The sequence below is a fragment of the Metopolophium dirhodum genome, chromosome 1 (genome assembly GCF_019925205.1).
Source record: "Metopolophium dirhodum isolate CAU chromosome 1, ASM1992520v1, whole genome shotgun sequence".
NCBI lineage: Eukaryota > Metazoa > Arthropoda > Insecta > Hemiptera > Aphididae > Metopolophium > Metopolophium dirhodum.
In genome coordinates, this window is record NC_083560.1 from 74,018,433 (window position 1) to 74,046,191 (window position 27,759).

A 27,759-nucleotide genomic window follows, 5' to 3' on the forward strand; every position below is an offset into this window, starting at 1 on the left:
TTATGGGACTATGGGAGCCGGGAAGTATACAGCACAAACCGATTATCTCTTAAGTTTTACCTGTACGTCTACCGCGGGGCAGCTGTCGTCTTTTTGCTCGCCGTCTGCCGTCGCCATTCCAACGATTTATGATCGTTTTGCTTTGACTGATCTATTCGCTGACAAAATAATCTTCGCGGGAAGTGTACGTAACGACGAACAATAAATTAAAATGGCGTCGGCGGCGGTGAAGACGACGCGGTGTCTAGACGCGCCATACTCCGATCCGTTACCGCGGTATTTTCTGGTTACCGTGGTCAGAAATAAGACAAATTGCTCATCAGTGCTGTCGTGATCGTAAAAATATGTTTTAATCATGATACCACTTTCCTAAAAACACACCAAAACAAAAGAAATTGAAAGATTTATTACGCGTAAAACGGACCATTATCATACACGATCAATATTATTGATGATATCATTACCCGTCAGTAAAATATATCAAAACGGTTTTGATATTTTCAGTATAATTGAAGTGACTAGGTACCTACCTTCAATATTATAACCAAACACGGTCAATTATGTCAATATCGAATATTTATCGTGCAAGGGACGCTTAACTACGTAAGTATATAAATAGATTTTTCGCCACCGCTCATTGATAAAATTCGTGGAAACAAATTGGTCCGGGGATGTTAACTCGTAACTGACAGAAAAAACGCGTGTCGGCTTATAAGACATTTACCGCATTTAGGTCAAAGTGAATTTTTTCGAATATTTTTGTCTGGTTGCAGTCTTTGCAGTGATTACGGCCCTGTCAATAAATTATGCACCTGCAGTGGGGCACCCTGTTATAAGCGCTGTCGCAACCACAAAAACTATGTCCACCACCTCATATGTCTAGACCGAAATCCTGTGGATCCGAATAAGAACGATTTTGCTATATGAAACCTGGAATTTTTGCCGTGTTCTGAATCCCTTGATATTTTTTTACGTACATCGAATAATAGGTATATGCAATTTTTGCAAATTTTTGCATTTTGAAAAAGGTTTTAATATATTTGATATTTTAATGTAGGTAACTCCTATCATTGAAAATATCTGTGTAATAATTGTCAGGGAGGAGGGGCAAAATATTTCTATTTTTCAATTGTTTGTTTTATTATCTGATTAGTGATAAAGCATTGTTTGTGACATGTTTGCTTTCATATAGGTAGGTAGGTAATATAAACATTATTTATGAATTATATATAAATAGTTAGTAAACACTTATCTTACAGCATAATATGTTTTAATCAATTTGATAAGTAATTTTAAATTAAAAAATGCATTTTTTTAATAAATCAAATGTTAGGTTTTGATTTGATAACTGTAGGTTATTTATTAAATGAAATGTTTCTAACGTCTATAAAATTAATAATGAACTAGGTACCAAGCTATTTTAAAATAACTTATTTATTGTATTACTGAAAAACAAACTATAACACTTATAATAAATTACTGGGAAGTAGTTCCTGTCTAATACAAATATGTTTGCCCCCGTGTTAATTGTTATTGGTAAGGTAATATTATTAATTTGAGCTTCAATATAAATAGCATTGGGTGTACAGTTAATTTTCAATTATCTCTGTTTTAATTTCATATGGGTTTTTATCTATACTATCTGCTATCATAAACTCTATAAGTTCATATTTGCGAACGTTTTTTTTCAGTTCATCAAGTGTTTCATTTCCTAATATTCCTATACATCTCAATATTGTGGGTTTTAAGCCTTTCATTATACTTCGTACCATTTCTCTTTATGACATATCTTTGTCAATCCGCCTACACAATGACTCTACTTCATTAATGTAAGACACACTTTGTTCATCCGGTTTCTGTTTGCGTTTTTCAAGCATTATTCGAAGCATATAAGTTTGGGCAAAGGGTTAAAATTCTAGTCTAAATTTTTTTTCTAGATCGGACCAATTAATGTTTTCAACGGTATCCATAATATTGTCATAAAATATGAGAGCAGTGCCTTCTAAAAATACAGGAATATATAGACTTTTTTCAGATTCGGACCATCCGTTAATAAGTGCAGCTCTTTGATAATTTTTTAAGAAAGAATCGACGTTATCAGAATTATTTCCCGTGAATTTTCCGGGTTCAAAGTAAGGTTTTTTATTGTCTCCCATATTTAATTACCTTTTTGTATTATTTTTAAAAAATAGTTTTATAATAAATAATGTACCTTTATTTAATTGTAATGTTTTTGCAACTAATTTAATAGATTTAATTAATATATTTATTACTAAATAAGTAAATTTTTTATTTTAATGAGTAAAAATTAATTGGTTTTGTTTTTATAATAAATGATGATACCTATGTTAAATCGTAAATCGTAAATTAGTATGTTTTATTAATAAATAAATCCCTTTTTGTTGATATTGTTTTTCTAAGTTTTATTTTTAATATTTTTTTGTATTGATAATTTATTTTTTTATTAATTCTTAAAATTAATATTAAAATATTATAATCTTATATAACGAATATAATTTTGTAAAATGTATTTGATCAATTCTCAGTTTATTTATCTGAATAAACTGAACTTTGTAACTTTGTAATAACGTAGAAATAAGATAAAATAAAAATAATTATAAATTACGACTCCTGTCAATAATTATATTAAAATAGTAAAAGTTAGAGTAGTAAAATTACGCTATTACCTTCCTCCAGGTGTTCGGAGGGCTCTCGAGATCGTGTATTCGAAAATTAGATCAAATACACCATACAATATAATTTTATGGAAAAAAAGCACACAGAATGTATTAACTGCAATCAACATAAAATATTATATTATATGTCTTACCTGATTCGCAGTTGTTTGTAGACAATATTGTAGGAGTTTTAGGTTTTAGATAAAACAAAGTAATACTTAAAATACACAAATTGAATTAACGAACGCACTGATTATTGCTTGCATAAGAAGTCCAGTTGTCGCTCGTTGAAATCGGTTTCTTTGCTACTTGAGAGGTTGTTACTCTGGTGGTTGGTGCTCATGCACTGATTTAAGGGACGGACGCGAGGATGCTGACCAGAGAGTAGTGGGTGGCTTTGTCACTAAATTATTGTGGGCCTGGGAACTAGATTATTCTTTGGCGTCAGCATAAAATAAGGTCACACATCCTACGTAATATTGTTATGAGTGCGTGTCGATATCTTAGTTGTCGTTGTTAATGGTTTTATTTGATGCGACCGATTTCTACAAGCGACATTCTGGCCGTTGTTTATTATTCTGTAAAATCTTAGTTTATTATAATGGTGTGTGAGCATATCATTACATAGTTAATATGTAAATAATTACAATAAACAAGATATATTACATTTCAAATCACACTATTGTCATAAGCACATAAATATACTTGGAAATATGAAAAAAAAAATTCTAAAATACTATTATACGTGAATTATTAATATCATTGTGTAATTAAAACTACTTTTACACGTAAAACTACACGGGCAGCTGCTCACTCGCCGGCTCTATGACATCACACGGTTATTCATTAACTCGTTGAAACAATATTTTTTTAATTTCGGATTTTTACCAAAAAGTTTTTGACTACAATTATTTTGACTACAATAATACGACAAAAAACTTGAAATTAAAAAAAAATTTTGATTTTGTGATGTCCTTCAATATAATAAGTATTATCTATAAAATATTTTATCAACTATCATATTATAATGAATCTGGTATTTAAAACATGATTAAAAAGTAATAATTTAAAAATTGTTTTCATGGTACTGCATCTCTTGGTGTAGAGCTATCTTCAACAAGATCCTCTTTTGGTACAGAAGCATAACCTTTAAATATTATAAAAAATAAAATCAAATATATGTATTTTTAACAATATTTGTTCTTACTTAAATAATCGGGTTCATCATTATCATCATCAATTTCACAATCAATATCTGGTCCAACACCTTAAAAAAAAAAATAAACATTTGAAAGTAAAAATAAAGAAAAATAATTATAAATGTAATCTTACCATATGGCAAAAAAATTTTTCTTTTCAGGAGATAATCGTCATCTATTGGTCTTTTTAGTACATAACCTACAAAATAAAATGAAAATATTAATCAAAATCGTTATCTGTAATAGGCGTATTAATAACTTGATTATTTATGGTACCTACATTCCATATTTCTTATTACGTTTCAAATTACAAAACCAAAAGATTTATTAAAAATAATATCATAGTTATTATTTTTAATATTTAACATTTACTATTATTCATACAAGATTACAAGAATAACAAGAGGAAATTTAGATTTTTGCCTTTTGGCTATAGCCCATAACCTATTTATTGAAGTATCTATGTGTAGAATATAGAATTATAGATGAACCATAAGTGTAAGAAAGTCTTGTTCATAAGATGGCCTGCCAGCTAAATGTAATTGAAATTAAAGCCCGCTTCCAAAATAAATTGGGCCATGGTTTACATGAAATATTTGCATTTTTTAAAATTTTTATTCTTACTTGAATAATCGGGTTCATCACTATCATCATCAATTTCACAGTCAACATCTGGTCCGACACCTTTGTAAAAAAAAAATAATAAAATATAATAGCGAAAAACTAAGCAATATTAATTATTCTTACCATAGGGCAAAAAAATCTTTTTTTCCAGGAGGTAATCAGGATTTTTTTTTAGTTCATTTACTGCAAAATAAAAATAAAAATATCAATCAAAATTGTTATATGTAACAAATTAATAACATGAATATTTATGGCACTCCTATACCTATACTTTATTATACAAAACCAAAAATTCGTTAAAAATAATTATAATTATTTTGAACTATTATTTACTTTTAAATTATTCATACAAAAATAACAAGAGTAATACAGTAGTATTATACAGTAGTATATTTGCATTTTACTCTTTAAAAGCCTTAATCAATATTGGATATTATTAAACATTGTTACATTTTTATCAATTGAAGATTGAAAAGTTGACATAAATTACTTTATTGAGAATTTCTTATATAATAGTGATCAGCCCTAGAGTCGAAATTCAATTTATAAACTATTTTAATGATCATAGGTACATTCGGCGCATACGGCAAAATGGCGCCCAACTCAAAATGGCTCTTAACTCTACGACTCTTGTGTGTGTGTGTGTGTGTGTATGTGTGTGTGTGTTGTGTGTATACACTGATTTTTGACTCAACATGTGTGTGTGTGTACTGAATTTGGATTTTTACGTGAATATATTCGTGTTTTGGTACCTCAACCTTAGCACAGTTTTTTTTTTTTTTTTAATGAGTAGGTATTTGTTTGGGTATATAACAACCCTTGGCACAACTTTGGATACAAATTATTTTTTGCATGTGAGCTTGAAGACGATATTGTGCGTTTCCATGAATGTGTGTAATATAATAAAAATATAAATATACCTACATGATATTTTGGATTTACCTTTACGTGGGTATTCACTAGTGAGTATGTAAAAACAATATTATGAGTTTATTTGAATGTATGCGCGTGAATACGATATTTCTAGTTTACTTGTGTATGTCTTATATTTTGGATTTGGGTACATAATATGTATCGATGCATGAATAATGTGAATATAACAATAGGACTTAAGTCATGTGTATGTATGTGCACGGGGTTTTTGGGGGGTTATCAAACATGTGTGTAGTACTGTAGTATGTGAATACGAGTAATAACTTAGCGTGTGTGTGCAGGCGTGTGCATTCAATATTTTAGTAAAGAGGTACTTTAATAGTTTAATGGATATACTGCATTATTTCGTACTTTGAGATTAGGTACCTACGTTATGGTGAGGTAAGTATAACATCAATGTACACATGTGGAGATGACTTTAAAGGTTCGTATTTAATATATTTTTTTATTTTTTTATTTTTATGAAGCTTATAAAAAAAAAATAACCGGAAATATTTAATACTAAATTTTGAATTTTAACATTAAATGGAACATTAATTATATCGTTCACCATGGGAAAAATTTTCAAATTACTCATTAACTATCAATATAGCCATATAGGTACAAAACAATTAGATATTATTTAAAAATATATAGATTAAGCCATTAAAGTACATGTTTAGTACACGTATAATATACAATGAATACAAAAATTGATTAAAATTAATAAATATACATAAACAGATCTTTAAGTGAAAAATGAAATATTATATCTTTATTGCTTATAGAATTTCTTAAAAACATTAAAGTATGGGGAAAACAACATATACTTGATTAATAATAATATATTCTTTATGTAAAAATATAAAGTTTAAATCTAGAGTAGGTAGCGAGAGTGAGTTTTGTAGCTTAGTCGTTCAATTAGTAACAATCTATAATATTATTTAATAATGTGTACACACCTTTTTTTTAAAAATAGTTTGAGACTATTTGTTAATATAAATAGTATTGTATTGCATTTTAATAATATCTTATTATATTAATTTTAACAAATATTGCTCAATTATTGTCTTAAACATATGATTAATAATAAAAATAATATCTTATATTGACATATTTAATTTATAATAAACCTTTTTATCTTTAGTTCAATCATTTATTAACTATGTTTTTTTTTCTTTCTGTCTATAAAAAATATTATTTTTTAGAAATGTATAAATTATATTTAGCACATACATAAATATACCGGAATATTTTATCTAATGTAACTTTTAACATACATATATCATAATTAATTACATACGTACCTATGAATATTGTGAAACTATAGCTCAGTAATACTTTTATTGACCTAATAATTAAAACTGCATATAAATTTTTTTTTTCTTTAATGCTACATTGTTTTTTTTTTTTTTTTTGGTGTTCTTTGTTTACATTATTGAGGTTTATAATACTTTCATCATGTTAAATATTAAACTTTAAAACCTAACAAAAATTATTATTATTATGTATTTTGTTGTGACAACATATTTCTCATTTCAATATGAAACTATCAGTTCAATCTAATGTTAAATTGTTGGTGTGTAAGCAAATTACTGTGATTACACATTTATAAGTATTATATTATATAACTTTTGAATAACACCTTCATTTTGCATCTTTAATAACATTTTATTATTTGTATACAACATTACTGTAAAATTTCACTTCTATTCAAAAATATTGTTTTTTTTTTAATCTTTTGTAATCATGTTATCATATATTTACCATTTACCATTTACACTATGGTTGACTTGGGTTTATAGCTTTATTCATCAATTATGCATAGAATTTCATAGGTTTACATATTATTATTATTATTTTTTTAACACTTGACACTGATAATTGTAATATGATTAAATGCATGTGACAAAATAATAGATCGGGCGATTCAAACCATCATCGTCCATCGTCCATTACCGATAAACAAAAATGTTCGACCTATCTAAGGACCACATGTAATACATAGCCAGCCATATGATTCAAATCCAATAATTGCAGTTTTTTTTTTTTTGAACGAAGACTACTATATTTATTTTTGACGACCACTTCTTTGGGAGAAGACCAATAAACATAAAAACATTATTTTTATTGACCACACAACCCCATCAACTTCAATTTAATTTTATATACAAAATCCATATAATATAAATTTCATTCTTAACTAAAAGAATTATTTTAAAAATAAGAGGACATATTTTATTTATTTATTTATTTATTTTACATTACGGGACTAGTCCAAAGTACAGTTAAACGGAATAAGATAACAGATAAACATTATAATAAATTTGATATTACAAAGACTAAGGCTTAAAGACTAGAGAGGTTCTCATTTGCTTAACGCATCATTCGGTGGATAGGGTGGTTTCGGCATAGTTAGTGGTGTGACGAGGAACGTAGTAGGGGGCCGTTAGCCTGGAAGATCTACTTGGAACACGAAAGTTTACCTTAGCGAGAAGCTCGGGAGCGTTAATGGTACCTTTGGTAAGTTTATTTAGGAAGTTAATGTTGGCTAAGACTCTTCTATCGGAAAGACTACTAAGTTGTAAGTGGAGCAAGACTGGGGAATAATCGTGAGGTTCATGATGGATATTAAGACTAAAGGATGCAAAATTAAGGAATTTACGATGAACACGCTCAAGTAGGGAAGAGTCTGAGGTTGTATAAGGATCCCAAAGAATGGAACCATATTTTATTATCGGCCTTACAAGCACACAGTATACATTTTTGAGAGAATAGGTTAGATTGAAATTAGAAGAGAAGCGTTTTATAAAACCTAAGGTCTTTAAAGATTTACAGGTGACCTGCTCAATGTGGGAGTGGTAGTCTAAGTCGGGAGTTAGAAGGATACCCAAATCTTTCTTTACAGAAACTCGTGTTATGTAATGGTTGTTAAGAGAATAATCGAATAGGATTGGCGTCTAGTAAAGGACATAATCTGACATTTGCTAATGTTGAGGCATAGTCCATGGTTCTCTAACCAGGTGGATAAACAATTGAATTCACTCTGAAGGCGTATATAATCATCAATGGAGTTGACGCGTGAAAATAATTTAACATCCTCAGCAAAAGCCAAAAAACGGCAGTGCTTAAGAGCTGTATTCAAGCCGTTAATAAAAATAGCAAATAGAATAGGAGAAAGATTTGAGGGACCTCCGAAGTAACGTTTATATAGCTTGAGCGACAATCTAAAACTTTTACCCATTGCTTTCTCATAGTTATGTAGGATTTGAACCAAGATAGTAGCGGTTCGCCTGCTTTGGAAAGAACGTCAATGAGAATATAATGGTCTACTTGGTCAAAAGCTTTGGAGATGTCAGTGAAAATTATATCTACTTGAGCATGGTTTTCAAGAGCCTGTAAAGCGTAGTTGTAAAATACGATACTATTGAGAGTGGAGGATCTATATGGCCGAAAGCCATATTGCTCATCAATAAGGATAGAGTTAACTGGAGATTGAATACTACGAACAACTAGGTGTTCAAAGAGCTTTGCAAGATTACTTAAAACAGATATAGGCCTGTAATTACGGATGTCATCTTGATCTCCGGTTTTGTGGATAGGAGTAACAGAAGATAATTTCCAAATGTCAGGGAAGATACCGTCATCAAGTGAGCACCTAAATATTATCCAAAGGGGGACTGAAATTACAGATTTGATATTAGCTAAGAAAGAACCAGCACTTGTAGTGTTTGATAGGGTTTTTAATTTAGTTTCTATATCGGAAACTGAAAAGTGACAGTTATTAGGCAATGGGTGGTAAAGAAAAGGGCTACTAGGTAAGGCAGAGCTACTAGATGGTTTGTAAACGGAAACGAAGTATGTGGAGAATATTTTAGCTATTTGTTCCCTACCTGAGTAATGCTGAGCGTCTAGATGCATGACATTAGGTAGCCCAGAGCTAAAACGACTCTTGCATACAAATTTCCAGAAAGAATTAGGGTTGCTATAAATTTGGGATTCAATATGAGTTAGGTAATCCTTGTGACATTTTTTAGACAAGTATTTAAACTGTGCCCGTAATTTAGAGAATGCAGAATAGTCCTGTTGATTGTGTGAGGCTTTAAAAGTGGCATGTGCTCGTTTTTTAGTGAATACTAATGTTTTTAATTCCTTTGTGAACCAGGGAGGAAACTTTGACGGAGTAAAACGAATTTCGGGAACGAAGTTGAGTATAGAATAGTGTAAGGCATCATACAGGCAATAAGCTGCTGAATTTGCATCAAGGTTGAGTAAAGTTGAGGACCAATTTAATGAATTTAGGAAGGAAATTATTTTTGGATAGCCAAACTTGCGAAAGTCAAAAAATGTATGGGAGTTATTTACAAAGGGTATACGAGGGATGGTTAAAAATGAAATCTCTAAAGCTGGGTGAAAGGAATCACAGGGAACGAGATGGTTGAGACTCTTTTCAACAGATATATTTGCAATATTTGAAAAATATTTTCGGGAACACAGGAGCCAGAAGAACTAGAGGTCGAAAAGAAAGTTAGTCCATCAGAGTCGTTTGACCAAGATAATCCAGGTAGATTATAGTCACCACAGAATAAATATGTATAGGTAGGGTTCGCATTTATTATGGACTCAACTGTTTCCATGTGAGACTCATATAGGAGAGAGGGACTAGAAGAAGGAATATATACACTAGAGACAACATAATTAGTGTTCTTGTAACGGAACCCTATAAATAGGTGTTCTACAGAATTGTTAGAGACAGTTATTGGGTAAGATATAATATCTTTCCGAATAGCAATGAGAACCCCACCGCCCCTTTTTAGGTTACTCGTTAAGTTACTTCTATCACATCTGTATACAAAATAGTTAGTTAATCCTAATTCACTAGAAGATATATTACAATGTAACCATGTTTCGGTTAAAGAAATAAATATAAAATTAAAGCTAGATACATTACAAATAACATTGCGTAGTTTGGTTCTTAAGCCTCTGCAATTCTGGTAGAAACCAAAAGATTCAGAGAGGGCGTTGACAGAGGATGTGTTTAAGCGGCTAGTTGACTGGTGGGAGGGAGACGCCCTCTGGTGTGGTTTTTTGAGACGGAAGAGATGATTTGTGGAATTCCGTTGATGTTGTTTATGGATAAGTTTATTTCCCCATTTTGTTTGCGATGATCCAGCTCTTCGTGAAGTTGACGTAGTAACTTACGTTCGAGTTTAGATTTATCTCGAACAAATTTGATGCCAGGGGGAAGATTAACATGACTCTTTCTAGCTTCACTAAGCGAAGACAGAAGGCATGCGGCTTCAGCCTTAGATTTAAAGATGATTTTTAAAGGACGAGGGGTGTTGGTGACATTTTTTCCGAGCCTGAATAGTTTAGCGTCAGTAGGGATATTGAATGAAAGATTGGAGAATACATCAGAGACGGATTTCATGTCATCAGAAATTCTACCTTGAGGCGTGCGTGAAGTGGATTCAGTGAAACCATAGGCAATTACATTAGAACTACATTTATCACGTTCAGAGAATTCTTGGATGAGTTCAAATAAAGGTGGTTGAGGGGAGGACGTACTTGGTGTAGATTCTAGTTGGTGTATTTTGCTTTTCAAAGTTCAGCTAGAAGATTGGTGTTTTCTGCTTTCAGATCGGATATTTGAGTTGAAATGTTACCAAGGTTTGACTTGAGTTCTTCAAACTGAGCAGTTTGATGAGCACTGTTTTGCTGGTTTAATTTTAGAAGTTGCTGGTGAGATGATTCCAATTTAGCAATGGCTTTGAGAATATCATCAGATTGAGAAGACGACGATGCACTCCGGGTGACCGGTTTGTTACTAGTACCCGTAAGGGAGAGAGGAGAGATGTTTGTTTTCTGCGGCATAATGAATAGCACCGTAAATAGAAAATAGACTGCAACCAAAGATACACTGGCGGAAAGTAGGTGGCAGTACGAGAACGGCTGCGAATATTAGAAAAAAACGATGTTCCGACTCCTCCACGCGTACTCGAGAGACAAAACCAGCGCACACGAAAACATTGTTAAAAAAGGTCACTGATAACGGAGCGAGGCAGTAACGCACGTCCGTTCATTAACGATGATAGAACTGTACTATGTAATATGATATACTAACGAAGTCGGATTGCCTACCCGGATAACTAAGATGACTGACACCGTTCGAAATATTTGAATTTTTACGTGATTTGGCGTTGTCGACGGCAGTAAAAAACTATCCGGTTAACAACTAATTCACCGGTTAGCTAATCCACCATTCCTATCTAAAATCCACTATCCTTATCGCAAATCCACTTTTCGTATCACAAATCCACTATTATTATCATTAATCCAATATCCTTATCACCCACCAACCGTCTAGCTCGAGACCGACGACCGGACCACTGCAGCTTCCGACATCTCGTTAACACTCCTCTCCAACTCCGGGGGGATTTGGGGGTCTCCCCCAGCGACGCTTGGAGAGCTAGTAAAAATATAAACAAACACCCGCGTGGCGCTCCCGTGTCGATTTTTTGTACTGCTATAGAGGAGAATGGAGGAAAAACGGATCTCTTTTGTGGCACTCCTTTGGCGATTTTTGAGAAGGCCAATGAAAAAATTCGATAGGCGGTCTCCCAGGCCTCTGCTTTGTAATGTTATATATCAGAAAAAAAGGTATATTTACAAAGAACTTAGAGATTTCAAGTTTGTATAGAAAATATTATCAGAAAAAAAAGGTATATTTACGAAGAACTTTGTATTTATATTTAAAGATAAAAACTAATATATTTTATTGATTAGTTTATTTATTAATCTATTAATATAAATAATTTATATATGAAGATATCAATTTCTTCAGATTTTTCATCTTTACCCCCTTTGAGAACTTCCTGCGTCTTCAATCGGACCTTATTCGCGTTCTTCGCTAAATTTACAGGACACGCGCGGCCGTCCTTTGTTCCCGGCGGGCCCGGTCGTCGCACATTGTCCGCTATCCGACGAAGTCGGATTGCCTACCCGGATAACTGAGGTGACTGCCCTTCTAGACACTCAAAAAACCCGGCGGCTATATAATTTGCATGGACGCCCGAATTTTTTTTCACGTAATGTCACGTTTTCGGTGGCAGTAAAGAATGTTGTTTGCGATCCGACGCAGTTGGATTGCACACCTGATGCCGTGACCAGGCTGTCCCACATCGTCCGCTATCCGACGAAGTTGGATTGCCTACCCGGATAACTGAGGTGACTGACCGGCTAGACATAAAAAAAAACGCGGCGGCTATATGATTTTTTTACGGAATTTCGAATTTCCAGCGGCATAACCCGGGCTACCACGTCAAACCGCGGTGGTCCCAACCTTATCACAGTTCCTTATCACACACCAACCAGCTCGAGACCGACGACCAGACCAAAAGACCACTGCAGCTTCCGACATCGGTTAAAACTCTTCACCAACTCGGGCGGTTGGGGGTCTCCCCCATCGACGCTCGGAGATCTAGTATTTTATAAAACAAAATAATAATTATTTATTTGTATTGTGTTCTAATTTCTAAGTGGGGTGACGTTGTCTCTTTGTCTCCTATGACGCTTCGCCACTCATATTAGAACCACATTCCCACTAATAATCATTTTCGATTAACACAAAGATTACGGGCAGTGACGACAAAATAAGAAATTACCTATATTTTTCCCCTTAAATAATAGCCACTAAGAGCTACCTTAATGGTATTTTAAGAGCAATTTGTAATAATTTGTATGAATTGGGATAAATATGTTTTTCAACGGCGTTGATTACCATTTTTGTACTAAAATCAGTTTTTGTTTCTTTTAAACAGTTGTATACAACTGTGATTTCATATTTTAAACTTTCTGTTGAAATATTCACAACACCCTGAAAATAAAATAAACTATTATTATTATTATTATCGTATGGTATTTAACAAGCATTACAACTCAATAAAAATTATGAATAAATAAACTTAGAATAATAATGATTAATAAAATGACATGCATTTGTGTGGTCCATTTTACAAAATGAGTACTGAATTTGCTATAATTAAACTTTTATCTGAATATCCGTATTTTAAACTGACAATTACAGTGTCCACGATACGAAAATAGGCTGCTCTTTATCAAAATGATTATAAAGAAGTTGATACACGTACATCATTCCGGCTCCAGCCCACGGCTAAATTTTAGTGTTTTAATTTTTTCTGTCTGGTTGAATAACTTGTTTTTTTTTCAAAAAAGGACCTTCACAGCCAAATGATCTACCGGACGAACCCTTTCCAAAGGATAAGATCGGTCTGTCTTTTCACGAATTTTGGTATTGGAAAGGTGATGGAATTGTAAAGAAACGAAAATGGTCTTGCTCTATAAAAATTGATAAAGTATTTTGCCATTATTGTGTTTTATTTAAAACAAAATAATCTATGACTGTCATTGGACAAAACATGGATTCAATTTATGGAAAAATGGGCCTGCCAAAATAATTATGCATGGAACATCTGAAGATCATATAATGTCATATATTAAACACAGTTACAAAGAAGCATCATTTCTACTTATTCCATCTATAACAGAAAAAATCGAATGCTGACATAAGTCTTTATACAGAAATAATAAGTTGATGTCAAAAAATGTTTTTCATCCGTATTAAGACTTATGAGTGAATTAAAATAAACTAAAATAGCTTTATGATCGGTAAATCGAACTTTTAATTGTTCGATACATTTTTCAATATAAGGTATAAATATAGCGATTATATACTTCTATTGAATCTTTTTCAACATTTACACTGTTTGTTTGTCTTTTCGTAGTTCTAGGGATACTTATAGTAACACCAAATTTATTAATAAGACAAACAGCATTTTCAAAAAAATCTTGGAATATAGAATCAGCATTTTTTTGAAAACCTCCAAGTTTTTTTACTGTATTCTCCGCTAATTAGATCGCTTCTCATTAAGGTCAATATTTACCTGTTGAAGATGTTTCGATAAAGAAAGACCAACACTAAAGCATTTAGCCACTATAAGCATAGAAATAATAAATGCACCTTCTAATATAGCACTACACAGATTACTGGCTTGCAAGAAGTCTCGACATATTTCCACTCAGATATAAGGTTTATTGATTCTATCACTTGTTCAAATAACTCCTCATTCCTCAAAATCATTCACTGCATGGTAACGTTCAATCCACGCAAAGACGTTTTAATGATTTTTTTGAGATTTTTTCATCATTTTTTTTTGAATTTGAGTTTTTTAAACATCTTTTCTTTTAGGAAAAATGAAAAAATCCCTAGCTTTAGAAATGGTCCCCAAACAATTACTTATTTCCTGTACTTTGCAAAAGTTAGAAACGGCTAAGTTAAAGACATATTATGCTGAACAATGGACATAGAGAGCAAGTGGACGAGTCTAACGAATTATGGCTTGAACACCGTTAAATTCTTCTGACATCGCAGCTACGCCGTCATATGCTTGTCCTCGCATGTACTTTGTTTCTATTCCAAAAGTGCGTAAGCTTTCTAATATTAATGATGCTAAGCCTTTTCCTGTCGTATCAAACATAGGTATAAATTGAATAAGCTCTTCTTTTATTATCATATTTTTTTATCGAAGTATCTTGCACACAATGCTACTTGTTCGATGTTCAAAATGTCAGCTGTTCATTAATATACCGTAATCTCTGTGACCCGTAATTGCTATATTCTGCTTGCCGTATAAAATAATTGCTTCGATTATCGGAGTTAAAATTTCGCGATTTTTCATTATTTGATTATTTCTACTGGAGTCTAGTTTTACTGATATATCTTCATTAATATTTTTTTGAACTTTAAGAAAATGTTTAGAATCGGATAAACAGGTTTTGAGAAAATTTGTTTCACTGTGGTTTTGAAATCCTTCCAGTGCTTTTCTCCAGTTATCGAATTCAGTCAATATAAAAGAATTTGGCTTTTTTGAGATATATCCAACACCAGACTTAACAAATGCTACACAGAATTTACAAAAAGCACCGCATTCTTTTTCGGAATAACATAGTCATGGATACTTCAGAAGCCGCGAATATTGAAACTTTAAATTTACTTGATTGCTTTTTTTCATATACATTTTTATTGGAAATTTGTAATTGATATCTGGCACCCATAGATTATTCATAATATCAGATATTTCATTTTGTGATAATGTACGGTTTATATAAAATCCTATATCATATACATTCGTAACATTAGTAGTAACATCAGGTATAGTTTTTGAGACGAGAGATATAGTGGTTGAATCATCTGTATTTTAATTAGTAGAAAATAATAATTGTTGTAATCGAAGAAAGATAATAAGGCGATAGCCAATAATACGGCTCGCCTAAAATCACGAAACGATAATACAATTCTAAGATTTACGTAGTTCACCGTTTACTGGAAGTTCAAATAATATTTTGCTAATGACTAATACCTATTTTGTAGTATAAGATGAAATATACATTATTCAATTTTCAAAGCAGTTTTAAAATATTTAATTATTCATCAACAATATTTTGCGATACTGAATTAATGAATAGAACTAGAAAAAATTGGGGGAGAGTTAACTCCCAGGACACCCCCCCCCCTAAATGCACCACTGGTTCCACTAAAATATATTTGTAATCTATAATATTTGTTAGAAAAGAAACTTCGTTTCTACCAGGTGTCCCATGACAGCAATCACTTTTTTTTACTATATTTATACTCAGCCATTCTTGTAAGACAATTTAAATTAATTAGTCAATCATGAGATTTTAATCTCAAATAATCTATCAAAAAAAAAACAAAAAAAAAAAATGGGAAATATCAAATATTAATTTTTTTTTTTTGATTTAACTAGCGACAGCATTGGCTATTAGACGGTAATTATAATAATAATAATAGAAGTTTTCATAAGATTGTAGGTGGTACCTTTATACTTTTATACTAAAAAGAAGGCAGATATAGAAAATAAGTAGTTTAATAATTGAAATAGCTTGTCTTTTTCCAACTATAAAATCCATTTTTAGTAAATGTGATTTCAGCATTCCAATTATCGTTTGAAAAGATTCAACAAGCAAAGGAAAATATTGCATATTTTTTTGCTATATTCAAGCCATTTATGATGTGCATAATAAACTTAGTTGAATGACCGATTTTGTAACGAAAATGTTGTTTTAGGGTAAACCTAAATATTAAAGGCAATGCATAGTGTTTATAATTGACACAAAATTAATCTTAAAACATAATATGCTATTTCTACAGATACTTATTATTTACAATAGCAAACTAACTACTTATAAGGCTATAACTTATAGGTAAAACGAAAATTGAAACTGATGACTATAGTCCATTCAAAAAGTGGTTTTATATAGTTACGGATAGCGGATGTACATTTTATTACTTACCTTTAGAATAGGTCTTACGAGGCCCGTATCGAATCCCCTTAATTATATTTTGTAACCAATAGAAATATTAACATATTGTATAGTATTTAAATGTTAATTTAATGTACCAAACCTTTTATATAAATACATTTTATTATTTTTCCAACTGTTCATAATATATTACCTTGTCTTTAATGTATAAAAACAATAGATTGACAGTTTCTCCATAATCATCAATTTATAGTTTATAATTAGGTAATTAAATTAATAATAGTTAAATGTTTAATACATCAATACATTTTAATTTTAATTATTCATTTTTAAGTATATACCTAAATAACTAAGTTCTCTAAGAAGGAATTAACTCTTGTTTTTAAATAGTTCAATTACTTGGGCAGAATCTATGTTACTCAAAATATCTTGGTTCGAAGCCATAAGCATAAAAGCTTCTAATTAATGATCACCCTTGTATTTCTTAAGAGAGTTTTAATAACTTTTAAAATTGAAAACAAGCTTTTGCAAGCCACCAAGTTCATAAATAAATATTTAAGCAAATAAGTATAGTACAATGTATGTATAATAAATATATAGCATTCAAGCTAAAATAATAAAAATATTATTTAAAGCATTAACTGGGTTGAAGGAAGCGTGAATATAGATACTTATCACCTAGTGTTAGTTGTTAATATGCATCACTATAAAGCTTATATTTCATCAGTACATTAAAGCAGCAAACATCACAAATTTTGTTCACTTTTTTTCATTACAAGATTTTTTAAAAATATTCATATCATTGTCTTGGTTTTATCATCATTAGAACTATCATTATATCAATATACGGTTATGATATTTTTAACTTATTCCACCTAGAAGAAAAATGTGATAACTCTGACTGTAAGCTATCAAATGTTACATCTTTATTAAATATTTTAAGTTTTATGGCAAGCACACTTAAAGAATTTTGTGGCAACCCATTTTTTAAATCATCACAATGATTTGGCTCAAACATACTAAATCTATGCATATTTCATTATTTTTTATTTTTTCCATGCTTTATGCTACTTTATCCATCACATAATTATAGGTTTTTACGGTAAATTTTTTAAATATATTCATTTTGTTTATATTATTATCATCATAAAAAGAACATTTAAAGGATAAAATAATGGTATTTTTCGGTTATCATACTAACTCCGTCTGTTGGTAATAGTACAAATATACCAATAAGCACCAAAATCATACCTTCATATTTGATTTTTTAATGTTGTGCTTATTTTATAAACATATAACTTTTTTGTAATTATATAGTAATATAGCGGCCCATACAAGAACCGGCCCATCGGGAAGATTCTCAATTCCTCGATAGGCCAATCCGCCCCTGAACCTGCATGTGTGGTCACTATCTTTAGTAAGCTTTTATTTAATGGTATTCAATTTTAAAGCAAGTTATGAGCATTTTAAAATTGTAATATATTACATAGTTTGTTAACGTTGGTTTTTCATGGGTATAAATGTATAATGTATAACATTCTCTTAATACAAATAAAAATGATAAAATAGTTATTTTACTAATTGAAAGGTAAATTTATTATGATCAATATAATTAAATGTTATTCAATTGCATTGTTTGGAAAATGTTGATGTTAATACTAAAATGTTGTAAGATACTTGGTATAGGTAATTAAGTATAAATGTTTAAATTATATATAAGTATTGGGGATATATTATATAAGTTTAAAAAAAAATGTTTAGTTAATGTTATGGCTCAATAATCAGGCATGTCAACAAAATCGCGTATTTTTCCTTTCACTGCGCATGTGTACTGTACGGATATATAAAACTACTCGTTGTAAATATATATAAACATATATATATATATATATATGTGTAGTTGCATTTCCCACAACGAACAAGCAACCTGTATGTTTTGCTTTCACAGTTCGCAAAATAGTGCTGCTTAAGTTATTATAATTTTTTTTTGTTAATGTTTACAATGCAAGCCACGGCCCAATGGACGGATGGTAAGTTTTTACAAACAAATATATTTCAAGTGGGTCACACTCAAACTGACCGAATTGCACAATGTATGAAAATATGGACGTCAGTACAAATCCGCGCAAAATATAACAATTTATGCTAGTATTTGGACATGAATACAAAATGACAATTCAACCTTGAAACATATGGTAACGGAATCGGGATTAAACAATGAGAAATTACAACTTCAGATTTCTGAAATGAACACAAAAATGCTTTAAAGAAATTTTGAGCTTGCTTAAAAAAACAATCAAAGTGAAGAAAGAAGTAGAGAGAACTTCTGTAAAAATCCACAAACCGCCTCCAATAACAGTATGTGGTGTAAATAATTTAAAAAAATGTATGATTAATTTAAAACTCGAAGAAGCTGAGGGACACAAGCAACAAATGAAAACTTTAGCTAATGGTGAAATTAAGATACAAACAGGTGACGAACACCAGTTTCGACGAACTATAAAAGTATAAGAGCAAAAAGTTGAGTAGGTACCATAATTATAAACATAAAACGGAAAAAAAGTTTCTGGCGGTAATTCATGGGTCGCACCCTGAAACTGACCCCTGTGACATTAAATGTGAATTATCCGAACTAGGACATCTTGTACATAATGTTATGAACATTAAATTTAAAAAAAAAGTGGACCCTAACAACAAGTTTAGTGATCGAACTATTGTAAGGCTTCCATTATTCTCTGTGGATTTGTAACCACAAGCAAACTGTTGAAAGTGAAGCTTGACAAACTAATGACTTTAGTATTAATAAAATAAGTAATAACATGACAATATGATTATATATATTATTAGCAATGAGTATAATATATAAGTAACGTACAACTTGGACAACTATCTGTGACTGTACACATCGTATGACGGTGTCCGTGTAAGTGAGTATTACATACATCTAAGTCCCTACGTTTGGTTTGCACAGATGGCTAGTTCTTTGAATGAATACAAAAGAATCCACTGACTCCAACCCATACACAAAAAAAAATGTACCGTCACTAACGTGATGACAGCATTAACAAAATTAAATCAGATTGGACAAGCTTGAAAATAACCAACCGAAAACCAAAGCACAAAAGAAGAAGAAATAATTAGAATTCTTCATATCGTAACATGGAACACTAACGGACTAGTACAACAAAAACAACACCCTTCGGACCATCACTGCAGCCTACCGGTTCGAAAGAAACATCACCATTCACCGTAATATGATGCTGCCTACAATAGCAGACGAAAACCAAAGGTTTGCTTGTAAATACAAGACAAGGCTAGATCACCATGTCAATCCATTGGCCATCCAATTATTAGATAACTTCAGGGACATCAGGATGTCTTAAGCGTCTGAAACCATATGACTTGTTTTAAAATTTTAGATTAAATCAGGAGCCACTTCACTGGAAGTGACTCCATCAACGTATTAAGTATATATAATTTATATCTACTATGTAAAATATATATAACTGTTCAACATATTTATAAAGACCTTTGGGTCGTTTAAATAATACAGCCCCAGGGCATTTAAAATATATATATATCCGTATGCCCCAGACTTGAAATAAATGATAATTTATAACCCAAATCAAGAACCATGATTAATAGGTCTGAGCACTTATGAGATAGTGGCGGTCATGAACTGTCACCAAGTTCCTTATATCGGTTCTAGCAGTAAAATACATACTAACAGTAAAACGAATATAAAGATTGGCGCTAGCACAACTATTTATACACAATTTTCATTAAGTTAAAAAAAACAATTCATGATCATATAATAATAATTTTTTATTATAAATAAAGGTTGTTAATATTTCATAATCAAGCGTTTACTAGTTTAGAAAGTTTTTTTTTTTTACAACTTCTTAGTAGGACCATATTTTTAAAATAACAGTACTGACGCATACATATAGTAATGTAGTATGAAAAAATATCTGACATGACTTCAATTTTATGTTCAGTACAAGGAAAAGAAATAGAAGTTTTTAAAACATCATTGACTGTTAAATTAAATACATCTAAATATTCACAAAATCTTTCAATATAATTTTCTATTGTCTAATAATATTGAAAAACTTAAAATTAAGGTGTAATCTCTAGATTTAATGTTAGTAAGTGAAGCAACTGATTTAGTAGAAGATGTAGAAGATGAATTTTTAAGAAATGCTAAACATTTTTCACAAACGTGACGTTTTGAAAGTTACCTTATTAAAATATAACTATAGATAATCGGCTTCCCAATCTTCATTGTCCAAACAATTACTTAACTTTAATTTTAGTGCTTCAATATTCTTAAATTTTTTACTTACATCTAAAGATGATTATTGTTGTTGTTATTATTTTTTTAATATAACTAGAACTATAAATAATCTCTTTTTAGAAACTACATTTCACTGTTAGATGGCTCTAGTGCCAATATAAGGAAGTCAGTGACAGTACGTGCCGATACCTCCCCCTACTCTCATCCATCAGTGATCCGTCCTATTAATCATAGTCCATATCACAAATACATTGGGATGTTTAAAAAGAACTCGTCTATTCCATGTCTGGGGCACACTATATACACAGAACGATTTTGCTGACATGCCTGCTTATTTAGTCTTGGTTATTAATATATATTTTATTTCATCAACCAACTGGTAGCGAAGTAGATAAAACAAAACTATTGTTGAACTCATATAATGGGAACCTATATCAAACATTTTGTTTAGCAATCAAAATTAGTAGATTTTGATGGGACTCTGTACAGATTAATACTGAAAACTGCAATAGTGGTTCACAAATTCATAATATAACAAATTTTTTTTATATTTGTATGCATGTCCAATGTGTATTAAGTACTTGAGGCCTTTATAAAAAATGCATTACAAGCCAGATAAAACATTGATAACAACTTACTTGTTTTTAATTTGATAGAAACGTTAGGTGGACAACTGGACCCAATTTAATTCCTTAATTTAACAAATACTCAATCCTATTTATAATTAATTTGGTGCCTATCAAACCATATTATTAATTTACTTAAATTGTTTTTTTTTTTCCAAACAATTACCTGAAAATTCAACTTCTTTTTCATCCTTTTCTGGAACAGAATCACAACTGGATTTACTGGATTTACAACCTTTTTCTTCCATGATTATCTTTACATAGAACAACCTAATTGAAATAAGTACAAGAACAAAACATTATAGAATAACCAAATAACACATGTTTTTATGTCTTATATTACTAATATAAACAACAATTATTATATAAAAATGTTTTAAATTTATTTTATTTGATACTTTATATTTAAGCAACATATTCCAACACAAATATGAAATTAAAGATATGAAAGCTTCAAGTCTATAGAATTCCATTTGACGAATGCCCTACCTATATTAGAAAAAAATAAACATAGTAAAACCAAATGCATAAAAACCTTCTTCAAATACATAACTTGTGATAAGTTATTTGACAAGTACGAAGTTAAATTAATTAATCATTAATAGTATTACTCAGTGGCGCTGAACTAGGGGTTTAAGTCTGGTCATGACCAGACCAAATTTTCAGGGGTGATGGGTGTGGTATATAGTATACGAATAACGAAAGGAAATATTAAGGTAATAATAAATATAGACGGAATAATATTATATATATTTCATTGGCATACTAAGTACTAAGTAGTATTTATGCACGCAAATACGCAATATTATGTTTGCCACCATACTAAATTACTGACGCAGTATGCACTACGCACTATATACGCGCTAGGTACTAGAAACTTCACTGAGTAGTGACTATAGTATGTGGGCAGTGCGGGGTATCATGCTATTTTTAAATGTATACATCATATTATGCAAACTGGGAACATTTTATTATATTAAGATATTTATATCTATATTTAAGAAAACTGATAAGTGATCATGTTAAATTATAAAAATAAAAATATCATGTTGTTAATAATCTATAATTAATAATAATTATTACAACTATTCATTACTACAATTTGCCTACACAGTAGATGGTAGTGACTAATTGTTGTTGGTCACATATTATCATAGTATACTGTATTACCGTGTAATGTGTTCATTTTAATGTCTTAAATTTCATAAGTAGTTGTTTATATCGATGGTTAGATGGTAAAAGGGCGTAAACGCCAGGAGAGCCGAAAAACAGATATTTTCACATGAACTGTGTTACAACCTTAGATCATTGAATAACACTTTTATTTGAGACTTAATATGATTTATAATGAGTTTTTTTGTATTTTGTATTGATTAATTGTTCATAATCATAATATATTTGTATATTTAAAGCCGATTAAAAAAAAAAATGATTCTTAGGCCCCTTTTTTTTGATTCTGGCTCTTACACCTCAAATATGTTCTATTGACTATAATGGCTTCCATACTTAAATATTGTTATTTGTTTTATATTATAAGATTAAATTCAATGAAGATTGGTAGTAAAAGTATTTCAAAAATTGTAAATATAAACTTAAGATTTAAAATCATTATTATGTCAAAAAAATTAATTTATAATTATAATAATATTTATATTTATATTTAATGAAGTCTGCATAAAAATTAAAAATACACTTTAGTCCATAGGCAGTTTGTAAATTATTAAAACGGAATATTAGCCAATAACAGTTAAATAATAGTTCAACCATTCAAACACCTAAATAATGTATACTTACAAATTAATATTTAAATCAATTTCGATTTCGTGTTTGAGATGTTTGAGTGTTTGACTGTTTCTAATACCTATCAGTTTTACTGTTCTGTTCAAATGAACCGAACGTTCATTGCATTATCATGCCGCTTAACGCTTTTTACAGTGCTGATAAAACCACAAACAAAAATGATAAATTGATGTAACCGTCAACAATGACGCTTACGTATCATCAAGTTTCCTTGAATGCCGTTTACATCTATTAATTGACATTTACACTCAGTTTTTTCATTCCCTCCAATTCTATACCGTTTACGACCACATATTAAAACATCGATTCTTGGATAAATACAAATGATATTGATGTTTATGTTGGATTAATTGATGTATAATAATGCCGTTTACAACAAAATGCAAAAACATCGATTTTTAAAAAAGTGGCATTTACGCCCTTTTACCTTCTAACCATCAATATTATGAATTCTGCCAACTCTAAAATTATTTGTGCTGTATGTGGTAGAAAAAAAGAAAAACTAAATAGCACTAATTGGCCCAGGCACTTGGAAAAATGTAAGAATAAAAAAATAAAGTTAACACCAACTTTTTTCCAAGCTTGCAAGTAACAAGAATTATTCTTTTATTTCTACATTCTTTAAAACTACTACAACCGAACTTTCAGGTAACAGGTAACTATTAAATATTAATTATTACTTTTGAATTATAATACACAACGCACATTGACACACATGTTTAAAAAAAATAAACAACCATGAATTCAGAAAGCTAACTACAATTAATATAGAACTGGAAACAAATAAAGATAATCATATAATTTGTATTTTATTTATTATTTATAGAAAAAATATCATTAATTTTTTCAAAATGTAATAGCAGATAAACAATTGAATGAAGTAGCTATAACCACAGCAAGAACCTGTGGAAAAGTTACACATAGCTAAGAACTTAATGATTATTTATATTTTTATTATACTCAGTGAGAATAATTTATAAATTTTTAAATAGTTTAGTTTGGTGAAGAATTTATTAAAGCTTTGAAATATAATATTATTTTTTAGAGTCACTTATCAGCAGGGCTCGGATTTATATGTATTTATATAACCAAAGTATGTATTTATACAACAAAAATATGTACATAAATATGTGCTAAAGAATTAAAAAGATGTATTATCAAAAAAAAAAAAATAATAATAATTAATAATATAATAAAATGAAATAAAAAATTTATATTTATCTAATTATATTGATTACAATTAATGACATTCATTTTTAAATTTTTGAATCCAAAAGATCGCTGATATTGTCGTAGAATATTTATAATAATTAATAATAAAATAAAATGTAATACATTTTTTTATTTATTTAGTTATCTAATTATCTTGATTACAGTTATAATAATAACATGCACTTTAAAATGTTTGAATTCAAAAGATCGTCGATATAATATATAGTCATGATACCCTTTCAATAATTCTGAACTCTGAAGAAAAGACATTAAAACAGTATAATTGTCTAAATATGTGAGAAAAAATTGAATAGTTGTGAAATATGTAAAAATATATAATTATATATAATAATAAACCCAATTATTTTATATTCATTTTCTTTATAATTTTGCCTTAATTAGAAATTCTAATTTTAAGATAACACAATATTATAATATATTTTAATTTGTGTTGGGGACCATGTCAGCTAAATCATAATGAAATGCCTGATAGAGAATTTCCAAAAAGTGTAAAAAAAAGTTAGTATGATGTTAATTAATTATTCACTTATTGTGTTGTATTTTGAATTTATATAATTACCCAATTCTTTCATATTTTAATTTAGTTGTTTTTATAGTAATTTTTATTAAAAGGCTTATAAAATGTTACTCAAAATATTTTGAGTATAGATCATGTATTATTAAATAATTTATTGAAATACATACTTTATAACTTTTAATGAGATAACTAATTATGGATTTGTAAAATAAGATTCCTATTCATAGACGTAGCATTTAAGACAAGTGATAACCAATATAAATTAATAATATAATGAAACCAAATTATATTATATTATAAAGTGATCAAATTGGTATTTCTATAAATCACCTATTTTTCTGTAAACATTTATAAGTAATGAGTATGTAAAAAAAAACATAACATAAGCAACTCCTTAAGTCGTATTTTATATTTTAAAACATTAAATTTAATTAATAAACTAATGTACCTAATTAAAAATTTAGAGACAATTTCTAGAAAAAAATTATTTTTCATTAGTTGGGATCGTCAAAATGTATTGGTTAATGCAGTATCCCAAGAAATAGTTTCTTTTATTAAATCAGAATTGAATAATTCACGTTTTTTGGCAAAAGTATTGATTCAACATTTGATATTTATAGAAGAGAACAAGTATCGTTTATTGTACGTTATGTTGAGGATTCTGGAAAAATAAATGAACGATTTCTTGCAATGAAAGATTCAGCAAAAATCACTGGACAAGCTCTTTTCAGTTTATTTTCAAAAGTAATGGATAGTCACAATATTGATTGGAAATCATATCTCATCAGACAATCATATGATGGTGCAGCAAGCATGCAGGGGAAATATAATGGGTTACAAACAAAAGTTAAAGAATTATGTCCTCATGCAACTTTTGTGTGGTGTTATGTTCATCGTCTTGATTTGATTGTGGTTTCAAGTGTTGGATCTTGTTTAGCAGCTATGAATCTATTTGGTTATCTAGAAAAGGTGTTTGTGTTTATTAGCTGTAGTAAAAAAGGAAACTTTCTGTACCGTGAAAAACAAAAAATCTTGTACCCCAAAGCAAGGATACGAGCAATAAAAAAAGTGGAAACATATCAGTCATATGCACTTGCCACTGTCCTTAAGACACTTGATGCTATTTTAGATACATTAGATGAAATAAAAAATGTAGAAGGTCAAGTAGATTTCAAAACTGGTGCTGAATGCAATGGGTTAATTGAATATTTACAGTCTTTTAATTTTTTGCTTTATCTTTAGTAAAATGTTTGATTATATAGAACCTGTGAGTAGAGCACTTGAAGCCCACAATATTGATATAATCATGGCCATGGACATGGTAACAAAAGCACAACAAAATATTGAATCACTTCAAAATTATGATATATTCAAAATATTTACGAATCTACTAGAAAAGATAAAAGGTAATAACTTTGATTTACAATTAACTACTAGGTCCAATAGACGAATATCCAGTAGTGAATGCTGACTCCGAACATGGGTATGCTTCTTTATCATATTATATTATAATATTATACGTTGTATTACACATTTGGGTATAACTACTAACATTAAATATTTAAAAAGGTTTTAATTACCATTTACTACACATTCAGTTTCTACATAAGCCATAATAGTATATGAAATAATATATTAATATTTAGAACTAAATAGAAATAAAAAAAATAGTAAAAAACAAAACAAAACAAATCATACTCTTGTACACTGTACAGTTGAATATTAATAATGTGAATCTTTGTCTAAGCGCAACAGAATTGGCATCCATCAAGTGTTTAGTAGTTTAGAACCAAGGCCGAGTGTGGATAGGGCTTTCATTATAGCCAGTATTTCCTTGTGATAATAAATGTTGTATTGCTAACTTACACTTCAGCATGCCCAAAGAATTTACCACTGCAGCTACTAGCAATATTTAATTATTATTAGTAAGACTTTAAAAAAACTAATAGGTATTTAAACAAAATATTAACCACACGTATTTGAAAAAGTTTATTTGAGTATTTCCATATTATTTAAATTTATAATGAAAAAATTAATCAAATTCAAAATAAAATAATTGGGAGAAAAAAATAATGAACTTTTTACGGCCGGTTTTGTTTCTAAATTACATACTTCAAATACAGTATACATAATATATAACTATTACGACTACGCTAATGAGGTGTCGGGTATACAGCGTTATTTACTTACCAGCTAAATGTTTTAACAACCTAACCAAGAGATCGAGATGACCAATAATTTGTAATGGCGTATTGTAAGTAGAACACACGCACACCCGCACAATGTTCACGATATATACATAAGACAGCAAGCATCTACAATCGGTCGCTGATGATGTACGAAACACGAGACATTGTTAAAAACCCACTTGGTTTAGTGAACCGGAACGACCTTGTTGAACAATTTTAATCAAAAAATTGATCAGAAACCGTCGATATGCCACCATTGCCACCGGTAATTATTATTTACTTACGCACATAAAAATATTTAGGCTGTAATCACACTAATA

At 29.9% G+C, this 27,759-nt stretch overlaps 1 protein-coding gene across 1 annotated transcript; it reads right to left on the reverse strand.

Annotated features, from left to right (window-relative positions):
• Positions 1 to 3,068: 3,068 nt before the first annotated feature.
• On the reverse strand, positions 3,069 to 27,698 carry LOC132936264 (uncharacterized). The gene is made up of 7 exons (XM_061002950.1): positions 27,441 to 27,698; positions 21,867 to 21,970; positions 4,625 to 4,684; positions 4,502 to 4,561; positions 4,011 to 4,076; positions 3,886 to 3,945; positions 3,069 to 3,825 (listed from the first exon to the last, which is right to left on the reverse strand). Exons 2-7 carry the CDS (start codon positions 21,946 to 21,948, stop codon positions 3,758 to 3,760), a joined length of 396 nt encoding a protein of 131 aa, XP_060858933.1. The 5' UTR covers positions 21,949 to 21,970; positions 27,441 to 27,698; the 3' UTR covers positions 3,069 to 3,757.
• Positions 27,699 to 27,759: the final 61 nt, after the last annotated feature.

Coding starts and splice junctions, on each gene's coding strand:
- LOC132936264 (XM_061002950.1), bottom strand. CDS start 21,948: ATGGAAGAAAAAGGTTGTAAATCCAGTAAATCCAGTTGTGATTCTGTT. Junction 4,562..4,624: donor AAAGATTTTTTTGCCCTATG/GTAAGAATAATT, acceptor TTTTTTACAAAG/GTGTCGGACCAGATGTTGAC. Junction 3,946..4,010: donor AAAAATTTTTTTGCCATATG/GTAAGATTACAT, acceptor TTTTTTTTTAAG/GTGTTGGACCAGATATTGAT.